The sequence below is a fragment of the Heteronotia binoei genome, chromosome 15 (genome assembly GCF_032191835.1).
Source record: "Heteronotia binoei isolate CCM8104 ecotype False Entrance Well chromosome 15, APGP_CSIRO_Hbin_v1, whole genome shotgun sequence".
NCBI classification, from domain to species: Eukaryota; Metazoa; Chordata; class Lepidosauria; order Squamata; family Gekkonidae; genus Heteronotia; species Heteronotia binoei.
The window spans coordinates 62,600,387-62,613,567 of NC_083237.1; the positions used below are offsets into that span (position 1 = coordinate 62,600,387).

The window sequence follows — 13,181 nt, forward strand, 5'->3', positions numbered from 1 at the left end:
GGTTTTTCACACCTACTTGCCTGGACCCTTTTTGGGAGATGCCAGGGATTCCCAAGCAGATGCTCTACCACTGAGCCACCGTCCCTCCCCTTAGACATATGAACCTATGAAGCTGCCTTCTGCTGAATCAGACCCTGGGTCCATCAAAGTCAGTATCGTCTTCTCAGACTGGCAGTGGCTCTCCAGGGTCTCAAGCGGAGGTTTTTCACACCTTCTTGCCTGGACCCTTTTTAGTTTGAGATGCCGGGGACTGCTTCCCAAGCAGATGCTCTGCCACTGAGCCACAGCCCCATTCATGGCTCTCCAGGGTCTCCAGCTGAGGTCTTTCACGCCTACTTGCCTGGACCCTTTTTAGTTGGAGATGCCAGGGATTGAACCTGGGACCTCCTGCTTCCCAAGCAGATGCTCTGCCACTGAGCCACCGTCCCTCCCCACAAAGAGAGTTATGATCACTATCACCTCGTCTCTTCTGTGTTTTGAGCCCACTATATTATAACTACTGTTCTAATTCTATATTTTGCATATGTCATCGATTAACAACGGAATGTCTTAAAATATGAAAGTAGTACACGAATGGAAGGATTTCAGTTTTAAATTCTTCCCTCAGGGGGGAAAGAAAGGACTCATCTGACTTTAAGTGCATTGGTGCCGCTTCTTGGCGGTTCTGCTCCAGGGCGGTGCTTTAAGTATCCATAGGGTTGCCAATCCCCAGGTGGGGGCAGGGGATCCCCCGGTTTGGAGACCCTCCCCCCGCTTCAGGGTCCCTTTAAATGTGAGGGCCAGAACTCCCTTTGGAGTTCAATGATGCTTGTCGCAGCCTTGATCTTGGCTCCACCCCAATGTCTCCTGGCTCCACCCCCAAAGTCTCCTGGCTCCACCCCCAAAGTCCCCAGATTTCTTGAATTGGATTTGGCAACCCTAAGTATCCAAGCCTCAACTCACCAGCTTTCATCATGGCTTTCACACCTCTTTTAAACGCTTCCAAGTCTACCTTCCCATCAGCTGCAAGGGAACAACAGAACCCAAATGATCAGGGGTTGTTTTGTAGAAAAATAGGTGGTGGAGCTCATTGGCATAACCCCAAGCATATGCTGCCCCCCCCCCCCGCTAGTCAAAAGCAACTCGACACAAGAAAGGAGAGCCCTGGGCGAGCGAGGCCTGCTTGGGCTGGCTAGAAATCCAGCCAGCCCGAGCAGTGAAAAGGCCAGCAAGCCACCTGCCGCCCAAAATCACATAAGAAGTGGAGAAAGGGTGACATGGGCTTCTCCAGGGGCTAATGAGGGCTGCTGGGGGTGTGGCAAAGCTCCTGGTGGCTGGCTGGCTGTCCTAATCCAGGGATTGTTATACAGTTGCACCTACTATTCGGCGGACAAGGCAGGTAGGTGGGAAGAAAGGGGGGGGGGTTGTCAGAAAGTTCAGGAACTGTGCTCCTGTGAGCTCCTGCTGAATTCAAGGCCTGCCAATGATCTTCAAAAGTGTTAAGTGGTTGGGAAATCTAGAGATTAGCGGAAGTTGAGGTAGGTGCCAAAAGTAAATTCCACCACCACCACTTTGGCAACATGCCAAACTGAATGGTATGAACCGGCCCCTTCTGAAAGACACAGACGTTAAGGTTAAAGGCCCTAACAAATGCACAAACACGCCATTAGAATTGACCCAAGGGATAATCTGGTTTTAAAAAAATGACTAAGGGACCCCCCTACCACCTCGCCTCCCCCGAGATCAATGAGGTAGGATAAAATTAGTAACTGGCAGTCCCTGAGTGGAATTCAGCCCCTGAGCGACTACATGGCCCTTCTATTTGTCAGCCTGGAGCAAGAAAAGTATACAGAGGGAATACCTGCATTCACCAGGCAGTCACTGGGAGCAGGACCCAGTGACTGCTCCCCTTTTGGGCCATTCTATGATGCCCCCTTTTGGGCCATTCTATCTTATGGGCCCATGAACACAATGGACTCCATACCCAATTTGGCGCCCCCCCTGGTGGGCACCTGGGGCAAGCACCCCCTTCTGCCCTCCCCTAGATCCAGCCCTGAGTGGGAGGGTTAGATCCCTGGCTCCTGTATAGGGTTGCCAATCCCCAGGTGGGGGCAGGGGATCCCCCAGTTTGGAGGCCCTCCCCCACACTTCAGGGTCATCAGAAAGCTGGGGGGGGGAGGGAAATGTCTGCTGGGCACTCCGTTATTCCCTATGGAGACTGATTCCCATAGGGAATAATGGAGAATTGATCTGAGGTTATCTGGGGCTCTGGGGGGGGGTTGCTTTTTGAGGTAGACACACCACATTTGCAGCACAGCATCCGGTGTCTCTCCTCAAAACCCCCTCCAAGTTTCAAAAAGATTGGAACCATGGGGTGAACTCTATGGCTTTGTACCTTGCTAAGGCCCACCCCCCCTCTCCAAGCTCTGTACCCCTCCCCAAGCTCCACCCCCAAGTATCAAGGAATTTCCCAGCCTGGAGTTGGCAAGCTTACTACTGCATATGTGTACCTGGCATTCTGGGTTGCTTTAACAAACTCATTATTACAAACAGTGCTAAAAGATAGAGGTAGTCCCTTTTGCAAGCGCTGAGTCGTTACCGACCCATGAGGTGACGTCACATCATGACTTTTTCTTGGCAGACTTTTATGGGGTGGTTTGCCATTGCAATAATGCTAGCAAACCCCAGTGGTGCTTAGTATAAGGAGGTCAGTAGGAGGGAAACTGTAGGACCAAGCAGTAGGTGTGTGAGAGGAAGTGGGGGAAGACTCAGGCAGGTGAATGACGGGGGAGGGAAGAAGAAGAAGACTGCTGATTTACACCCTGCCCTTCTCTCTGAATCAGAGACTCAGAGCGGCTCACAATCTCCTATATCTTCTCCCCTCACAACAGACACCCTGTGAAGTGGGGGCAGATTTATACCCCACCCTTCTCTCTGAATCAGAGACTCAGAGCGGCTTACAATCTCCTATATCTTCTCCCCCCACAACAGACACCCTGTGAAGTGGGGGCAGATTTATACCCCGCCCTTCTCTCTGAATCAGAGACTCAGAGCGGCTTACAATCTCCCATATCTTCTCCCCCCACAACAGACACCCTGTGAGGTGGGTGGGGCTGAGAGGGCTCTTACAGCAGCTGCCCTTTCAATGACAACTCCTGCGAGAGCTACAAATACAAGTTGATGGGGTGTGAACTGGCAGAGACTGACCAAGAGAGAGATCTTGGGGTTGTGGTAGATAACTCACTGAAAATGTCAAGACAGTGTGCGTTGGCAATAAAAAAGGCCAATGCCATGCTGGGAATTATTAGGAAGGGAATTGAAAACAAATCAGCCAGTATGATAATGCCCGGTGAGGGCTTCCAAGTTTTTATGATCAGTCCAAATATCAAACGAAACCCTCGCTTCCTCTAACCATGATCTCCATGTTTTTAAAGCGAAAGTTACTGCAAAGGCTTCTTTGTCCCAAACCGACCAACCTCTGCTCATGAGTGAATTTTTTGGATATGTAGGCGCAGGGCTTTAACACCCCCTCTTCATCGGGTTGCATCAGAATTGCCCCCACGGTGACGTCACTCGCGTCACATTGCACCACGAAGGGTTTTAATTCATTTGGGTGAATTAGGATGGGTTCACTAGTGAACAGTCTTTTTAATTTATTGAATGCCTCTTGGCATTTAGTCGTCCATTCTAGTTTAGCTCCCGGTCGCTTGACATCCGGATCCTTCCCCTTTGTTTTTAGGAGATCAGTCAAGGGTAGCATTGTTTGCGTGAACCCTTGTATAACATTACGATAAACATTCGTGAATCCGAGGAAGGATTGGAGCTGTCTACGTGTCCTTGGGGGTTCCAAATCTAGTACTGCTTGGATTTTAGCTGGGTCCGTGGCCAGCCCCTTCCCAGACACTCTATATCCTAAATAGTCAAGTTCTGTCTTGTAGAACTCGCATTTGGATAGTTTGGCATACAGTTGATGCTCGTAAAGGGTACTTAGCACTTCCCGGACCAATTTAACATGTGATTGTAAATCCTTGGAATAAATAATTATATCATCGAGGTACACCACTACTCCTTTGTACAAGTACTTGCGTAGGATTTCATTTATAAAGTTCATGAAAACCCCCAGGGCTCCTTGTAATCCAAATGGCATGACCAAATATTCAAATTGTCCCATGGGTTTATTAAATGTGGGCTTCCATTCATCTCCTTCCTTTATGCGCACCCGAAAATAAGCGTCCCGCAAGTCTTAACTTGGTGAAAATCTTTCCCTCTGACACTGTGCTGAGTAAGCCTTTTATCAGCAGTATGGGGTATGCATTCGAGGTGGAAATCCCATTAATCCCCCTAAAATCCGTGCAAAGCTGAAGCCCCCCGTCCTTTTTCCGGAAAAGCACCGGAGCGGCATGAGGGGCGGTGGCAGGCCTTATGAAACCTGTCTTTAAATTTTTGTCCAAAAATTTCCGTAGCTTGGCTTTTTCAGCCCACCCCATTGAATACAGTTTGGCTTTCGGGAGCTCCTGCCCGGGGATTAGTTCTATAGCACAATCAGTATTCCTGTGTGTGTGTGGGGGGGGAGTTCATTTGCTTCCTCTTCATTGAACACTCGTTTTAAGTCTCTGTACTCCTTAAGGATCAACCGTACTTCCTCAATGGTTAAGCACAATTTCTCATTCCTAGGGGTGGATCTGGGCCCCAATCTTCGTTCCAGTGATGGTGTTCACACCTTTTATCGGTAAAGTCTATGGTTTGTTCTCCCCACTTTATGTCGGGCTCATGTTTGGCAAGCCACCCCACCCCTAACACGATGTTGAAAGAGGAAGAGGGAGCTATTACAAATATTTCCGTGTCCCAATGGTTTTCTATTCCCACTGGTACTTCTTGGGTTTGCTCAGTGCACGGTTCCCCTCTTATAGTTCCAGCCATTTGCTCAAACTGTATGGAGTGAGGTAAGGGGCTCTTATGGAGACCCAAGGCTTCCACCAACTTAGGTGTAATTATGTCTCTAGTGCACCCAGAGTCAAGCAGCGGATTTTGGCCGTGTTAGCTCGGAATTTGGCAGTGTATTCCCACACGGATTTGGATCCCTGCTGTAGGTCTCGCAGGGCAGTGAGGGCCCTGGTTTCTTGCAGGGGGTCCTTATATTGGTTTAACAGGGCCTGGAGGAACTTGGCCACTGTGTCCAGCTCAGGGCTCCTGGTCTTGTACATGCTTATGTACCATCGTTTCGCAGCCCCTTTGAGTTTTGACCCCAGGTAATCCACTCTGCTGAATTCATCAGGGAAGGTGTTTCCCCAGTAGTGCATAAAGCTGTTGGCTTGAATGGAGAAATATTCCACCTCTTCTGGATCTCCGTCGAAGGTGGAGTCCAGTTCTTTCCCTCTCCCATAATCCCGAGGGATGAGGGCAGCTGAGGTGGCGGTGCAGCCGGCTGCCTCACCGGAGGAGGTATTTGCCCTCCTCTTGGATCTGGTGACTTCAGCACTCTCTCTAGTTGCATTCTCATTTCTTGTGCCATGAAAGTAGCATTGGCTTACATCTCATCTCTCAGGCACTTGACCATCTTAGCCATCTCATCTCTCACCCTCTGGAAGAGACCCCTGTCGTCAGGATCGGGTTCCTCTTCCTCCTTGTCCGGGCATGGCTGATCAGGGTCACCTCCATCCTCCTGCTCATCTGGTCTCGGCTCATCTCAACCACCTCTTCCCCCGGCTCTCGCCCCATTCTGGTCTCTCTCCTCTCCTGCTCTCGCCCGCAGGGATGGTAGTGCCAAGATCGCTTCTCGCTGAGCTGGTGCCTCGTCCATCAGGGTAGTGGAGGTTCTGAGGACCCACACTTTAGGCGTGATGAACAGTTGTTGGATGTGTAGGGTGGACCCTCTCCCCATGACTCGACGAGCGTCGATGATGTGCCACGGTGGTGATCGCACCCTGGCGCCTTCCCCTCTAGGTTTGCCTCTTAGCCTATCTGGAGTGGTAGGGAATCTGCCATTGTCTGGAGTTCTTTCCGCCATACGGTTAGAAAGTTGCCAGTTCGGTTAAATTCCCAAGTAGGATTACTTCCAAAATGTCAAGCATCGATATTTCGAAATAATCAAGCTTTTGTTTTAAATCAAAGACTTGTTTTATTGAAATTCCATGACTTGCTCCAAGGACTGAAACCTTGGAAGTAATACTGAATACAAAGTTGCATAGTATCTTATAGACTACTTCAAAAGGTAGGGTTACAGATAACTTCAAAAGAATAACATAAAGATGCAAATGGTGTTGAAGGTTCAAAGGCTACTTGCTGGTATCTCTTTATGACTAAGGAATATTAACATCTCCGTTTCTCACACATTCTCTGCAAGCTGATAAGACATGGCTGTGAGAATCTGGGGGAGAGGCATTTTACATTACTAACACAAGGTTACCCTACACATCCTGAAAGGAAAGAGATTTATTATGCATTGACAGGGAGAAAGGGGAGAAGTGAGGGGGGTGGCGGAAAGAGAAGAAAAGAATGGATAAACCAACACTTAGAAATAGCATGCTTGACACATACTAAGATAACATGGTGGGGCCGTGCCCCTGCTTATATGCATGCAAAAAGGAACACCCCCAACTTCCCCTACCAAATCACTGCAGTTAAGTTTCGTGCCCTGACCACTCATTGGTTGCTTTAAACAAGTCCAGATCTAAGACAGAAATATCGTGTTGCTAGCGTTCCTATGGTTGCCCGCGAAAGTTTCCCATCATGCAATAAGTCCGATATATAACACCATCAAAGACTGAAAACTACCAACCATCTACTGGTGTGTATTTCAGAGCCTCGTACAGCTGCTTGTTGTTTAAATGGATCCCCATTTCTGCCAAGATTTCATCCAAGCTGTCAATATCAACCATTGACTCTGTAAAGAGAGGAAAAAAATATTGATAACACTTAGGTAGGAGGCCAGAAGGCAAAGCACAGAACTTTGGGGCATAAAGGTATCAAAGCGAAGGTGAGACTTTCCAAAAGAAGATAGAACTTTGATCTGGTACTTGCTTTCAGCAGCTAGGACATTGTATGCACAGTTATGGAAGCAAGAAAAAATACCAGAAAAATGGGATTGGATTGTAAAAGTAATAACATGGAGTGAGATGGATAAACTAACAAGAATCTTAAGAGGCTATGATTTGGAAGTGTATAAAAAGGAGTGGAAAAAGTTTAGATGTTATGTAGAAGAAGGGAATATAAAAGGATATTAGACAATTTTTTAATAATGATCAAGTACTAGAAAAAAGTAGAATATGAATATAAGTTCTTATGGTTTAAGGGTACCTTTAAATGTTAGTATTTTAAGTATATAACTTCGGTGGGAGTCAAGTAACGGGGGGAGGGGGACTAGAAAATAGCATATGGGATAGATAAGAAGAAGGTATTAATCGATATTGTTACCGTATGTTATCAATAAAATTGTGTTTTCAAAGTGAAGGTGAGACAAGGGCTGGTATCAAGCTAAGGAAAGGTAGCTGCTATTAGGCCCAGATGTTTTTATAGCCATTACTAGGATCAGAGGAGCCACTGGACTGCCTGGAGGGTGTCCTGGTCTGAGTTGGAAAATACCTGGAGACTTTGGGGGGTGGAGCTGGGAGAGGTGGGGATTGGGGAGGGGAGGAGCGCCCCGTGCAGGCAACACCGGCTTTCACGTTCCTCGAACCTATAACAGACCCGGGGAATGTGAAAGCTGCCAGGCAGCAAGGAGACGTGGCGCCCCTAGGCCACGTGGCACCCTAAGCAGCTGCCCTACTTGGCTGACTCCCACGTGCTGGCCTTGTGTGACATGCAGAGAGGGAGTAGGCATTACAGAATGGCAACAGAACGGTTCTCCATTAAAGGAAAGGAAAGATCCCCTGCGCAAGCACCAGTCGTTTCCAACTCTGGGGTGACGTTGCTTTCATAATGTTTTCATGGCAGACTTTTCACGGGATGGTTTGCCATCGCCTTCCCCAGTCATCTACAGAATGGCAACAGAACGGTTCTCCATTAAAGGAAAGGAAAGATCCCCTGTGCAAGCACCAGTCGTTTCCAACTCTGGGGTGACGTTACTTTCATAACGTTTTCACGGCAGACTTTTCACGGGGTGGTTTGCCATTGCCTTCCCCAGTCATCTACACTTTCCCCCCAGCATGCTGGGTACTCATTTTACCAACCTCGGAAGGATGGAAGGCTGAGTCAACCTCGAGCCGGCTACCTGAAAACCCAGCTTCTGCTGGGGATTAAACTCAGGTTGTGAGCAGAGCTTAGGACTGCAGTACTGCAGCTTTAACACTGCGCCACGGGGCTCTCCATTAAAACATGCCATTAAAAAAGAACGGGGTGCTTAAAAACAACCACTGCTCATCTGTTTCCATCCCAGTACAAAACTGCAGCTGTCTTTGTTTACCAGTCTACAGAGAACCTCTCTATATAACAGGCCTTTGTTTGAGAATGAAAGCAAGTAGGGGAGGAAAAACTCATTTGAAATCCTTCAAGGGTAGCAAGCAAAGGTTTAGGCTGCAGCGATTCCCCCCAAATCTAGATGCAAGGATGGTTTCATTGGTCAAAGAAGCTAACAAATAAAGGAAAGGATGCAAGGATGGTTTCGTGAACTTTTTTTTCTAAGCTTGTTCTTCTTTTCCTCCGACCGCATTCAATACTACCTTCCATCCAGTCATCTCTCTTAATCTGGGGCAACTTCAGGACGTTTCCTATTACTCCTTTCCGGTCATCCAAGTCTGTCGTCCCCTTGGCTGAAGGGAAGAAAGAACTCTGGCTGAGAAGGAAGGAATTAGTTGTAGACTGCCATGCACGACAAGAATCCGAGAACGTCTTTGACAAATAGCCAAGAATGTTACCTTAATTGTCAGTTTATCAGCCAGGGCAAAACTGGATGTAATGTGGGACAGCCATGTTTCTTTTTTTTACACATCTGAAGTGGGCGGGATTTCCTAATTCTGATCTCAAAAGGTGCACCTGGGTGAGAGGTGCTGAACCGCATCCACTTTACATCCTCGTTGTTCATGCATTTTCTCGGAGCAGACTGGAAAAATTCCCAGAGGGCTATTGTCCTGGAGATCTGTATGGAACATGTGCTGTTTTGTTGTCGCTTCCATCAGGAAGTTCCATCTAGTGTAATTTCCCCTCTGCTTAATAATTACTTAGGTAGTTCTGACGCAGATATTTTAAGGACGCTTTTGATGGGTGTGAATCCACAGGTCACAACTAGCTGCGCTAAATTTTTCTCAGCAGCTTGTAGAATTCGGCATGAAATTTTAGGTATAGAGTCTACATTTTAGAGCTATATAATAGGTCCAGGTTTTAAGTTTTTATGTATGGATTTTATACGTTAAATCTTAGAGATATTCCTGTTATATTTAGATCGATTTTATTCTTAAAATGTTTTATTGAATAGTTTTTGCTTTTGACTTGTACTGGTCATTGGCCGAATAAATGGATTGATTGATTGTCCTGGAGATCCATCGGTTGCCAGGACCAAGCTGAGTCAAATAGCTCCAGTAGGGCAGGCAATGCTGATCAGAGCCCCTTGGCTCAGATCTGGATCACGGCCAGAGAGCCAGTCTGGTGTAGTGGTTAAGTGTGCGGACTTTTATCTGGGAGAACCGGGTTTGATTCCCCACTCCTCCACTTGCACCTGCTGGAATGGCCTTGGGTCAGCCACAGCTCTCTTATCTGGGAGAACCGGGTTTGATTCCCCACTCCTCCACTTGCAGCTGCTGGAATGGCCTTGAGTCAGCCATAGCTCTCTTATCTGGGAGAACTGGGTTTGATTCCCCACTCCTCCACTTGCACCTGCTGGGCCTTGGGCCAGCCAGAGCTCTCTTATTTGGGAGAACCGGGTTGGATTCCCCACTCCTCCACTTGCAGCTGCTGGAATGGCCTTGGGTCAGCCAGAGCTCTCTTATCTGGGAGAACCGGGTTTGATTCCCCACTCCTCCACTCGCACCTGCTGGAATGGCCTTGGGTCAGCCAGAGCTCTCTTATCTGGGAGAACCGGGTTTGATTCCTCACTCCTCCACTCGCACCTGCTGGAATGGCCTTTGGTCAGCCAGAGCTCTCTTATCTGGGAGAACCGGGTTTGATTCCCCACTCCTCCACTGGCACCTGCTGGAATGGCCTTGGGTCAGCCAGAGCTCTCTTATCTGGGAGAACCGGGTTTGATTCCTCACTCCTCCACTCGCACCTGCTGGAATGGCCTTGGGTCAGCCATAGCTCTCTTATCTGGGAGAACCGGGTTTGATTCCCCACTCCTCCACTGGCACCTGCTGGAATGGCCTTGGGTCAGCCAGAGCTCTCTTATCTGGGAGAACCGGGTTTGATTCCCCACTCCTCCACTGGCACCTGCTGGAATGGCCTTGGGTCAGCCAGAGCTCTCGCAGGAGTTGTCCTTGAAAGGGCAGCTGCTGTGAGAGCCCTCTCAGCCCCACCCACCTCACGGGTGTCTGTTGGGGAGGGGGAAGATAAAGGAGATTGTGACCACTCTGAGACTGAGATTCAGAGTATAGGGCAGGATATAAATTCAATATTTTCTTCTTCTATGATGAAAATCATAACTGAAGTAAAAACATTCAGAGTAATTAAAAATGCACATCATGGTTTTATGATTGTAAATTGTACTGGTTGATTTTATTGTGTAATCTCTTTTTAATGTTTTTATGTGGTTTAATTTGCTGCTGTTTGCTGCCCTGAGCCCGCCAGGGGAGGGCGGGATATAAATTTAATAAAATAAAACAAAACAAAATAAAAATGGGCACAGTCTTGCCCCAGGGCCTGCGTCCAGCATGGCAGGGCCACTTGGATCAGCTTGCTCCTGGGCTGCTTTAACATCCCATTTCACCTCTGCTTTTCTTGCAGACTAGCTCTGTTACTAAAAGCGAGTTTGATTCAGGAGAAAAATGCCAGGAAAGTGACTGAGTGCAGGATCATAAGTCAGGGAAGGGCTCAGCTTCCTTCATCCTCCGCATACTCCTTTCGATGTTAACTAGATCTCCACTAGGGGCAAAAATAAGTCAGGGTGCGATCACACAAGGGATTTGGCCCAACCTAGCCATGCTTCCCATTCGGATTTAATATGCATGATCGCACATGCACATCTACCCCCCAGGGTCCTTCCAGAAGTTTCCAGAAGTGCAGACCCAGGAGTCTGAGCGATGGTGGCCAGGCGGTGTGTGCGTTCTGAGGCACAGAAGCCACATTGCCGTGCTCGCCTGTTCCCCTCGCCTAGGAGGTGAGGACGCAGTGGAAAGGCCAAATCAGTGCCCCCCCCCCAAGGGCTGTGCCTTCCTAATGGGCAAGGCAGCTCTGTGAAAGCTTTGAGCCCATGAGATGTATAGCATGAAAGCCAAGCCACGATGCACATCAGTCTGTCGTGACCCACCCCCTCTCACAGGGGATTCTAGCCAGATCATTAACTCACCAGTCCTGGATTGTGGCTGGACTGCTCTCACCCCCTTCATAAATTCTGCCAAGTTCACCTTCCCTTTCACTGCAAGGGAAACAAGAGATCTCATTACCAAGTGTGTGTGTGTGTGGGGGGGGGGGGGAATAATCCTGGTAGGCACCCACATGGGCTTTTCCACATTTTTTTTTAATAGGTTCTGGTCCCATATTGCTTTGGTTTATCGCGATTTCTGCATGCATTTTGGAGCCTTTAGTTTTCACTTCAATTTTTTAATATTTCCAACCCCTGTGTCCTGTTTCTGTCTTCTACTGTATTTGCAACCCCTCCCAATTTAGTATCATCTGGCTCTTTTAATAAGCATTCCCTCTGCAAATCTAATAAGCATTCCCACGGTTCCTTCATCCAAATCATTGATAAAGATGCTGAACAAAACAGGCCCCAGGACAGATCCTTGAGGCACTTCGCTTCACTCCACTCCAAGAAGATGAGGAACCATTGAAAAGCACTCTTCGGCATGCTCCCCAATGTGTACTGTGCATTGTGCATACATGTTGTATTCTTTATAGACTTGTACTTTAAGCTTTATCAGGTTCCCATTTTCCTTGCTTGCACATTCTGGTTGCTTTGTCCCTCCCCCCCCCCCTATGCATGTGTTCTGCTCCTCCTACTAGTCAATTCAATATGACCCACAATTGTGTCCATCCCCGGAGAGCACTTCGGTCAGGGTCACAAAACCTGCTCTCAGTCCCTGGCCTCAAAGAGGTCAGGTTCATGACAACCAGAGCCAGGGCCTTTTCTGTTGTAGCCCCATGCTGGTGGAACGAGCTCCCTGAGGAGGTTAGAGCCCTGCAAGAGCTCGCACAGTTTTGCAGGGCCTGCACTGTTCCATCAGGCATTTGTTAATTAAGATCACAGGCTATAACAGACTTTGAAACATCTGGACCACCACTAGCAAACTGGAGAGCCAGTTTGGTGTAGTGGTTAAGTGTGCGGACTCTTATCTGGGAGAACCGGGTTTGATTCCCCACTCCTCCACTTGTACCTGCTAGCATGGCCTTGGGTCAGCCAGAGCTCTGGCAGAGGCTGTCCTTGAAAGGGCAGCTGCTGTGAGAGCCCTCTGCAGCCCCACCCACCTCACAGGGTGTCTGTTGTGGGGGAGGAAGGGAAAGGAGATTGTGAGCCGCTCTGAGACTCTTTGGAGTGGAGGGCGGGATATAAATCCAATATCTTCATCTACCTCACAGGGTGTCTGTTGTGGGGGAGGAAGGTAAAGGAGATTGTGAGCCACTCTGAGACTCTTTGGAGTGGAAGGCGGGATATAAATCCAATATCATCATCATCTTCTAGCATGAACCTAAGATCTGTTTTTACACAGAACATCCAGCTGGAACAGCAGAATAGTAAAACTTAATATAAAACAGAATAGGCAGCTATCCATTTTATTAAACAGATTACCATCTAAAGATCAAGAGCACTTGAAATATTTTAATATTTTTATGGGTTTTTTTTAATGTCGTAATGTATTTTTATATTTTATGTATATACATGAAGATGTGAGCCGCCCTGAACCTGCTCTGGCAGGGAGGGAGGGATAAAGCTAAATAGATAAATAAATAAATTAAAACCTGCTATTTAAGTGCGCAGGGAGATATTCTGGACATAATGCAGTGTAATGCTGACTTGACCACTAGAGGGAGCAAAACATGTGCAGAACAGGAAAAAAAACACCCCCCAAAGCAACAGAAACACACAAGAGAGGAAAGCAGAACACAGAAAAAACTTTTTC

The 13,181-nt window shown here is 47.9% G+C and overlaps 1 protein-coding gene across 1 annotated transcript in view; it reads right to left on the bottom strand.

Annotated features, from left to right (window-relative positions):
* EFCAB13 (EF-hand calcium binding domain 13) overlaps nucleotides 1–5,697 on the bottom strand; it is a 46,744-nt gene extending 41,047 nt beyond the window's left edge. The window contains exons 1-3 of the mRNA XM_060255262.1: nucleotides 5,558–5,697; nucleotides 4,988–5,241; nucleotides 943–1,002 (exon numbers count right to left, since the gene is read on the bottom strand). Coding sequence (XP_060111245.1) covers nucleotides 943–1,002; nucleotides 4,988–5,241; nucleotides 5,558–5,697 — 454 coding nt within the window. The remainder of the gene's footprint in view (nucleotides 1–942; nucleotides 1,003–4,987; nucleotides 5,242–5,557) is intronic.
* Nucleotides 5,698–13,181: the final 7,484 nt, after the last annotated feature.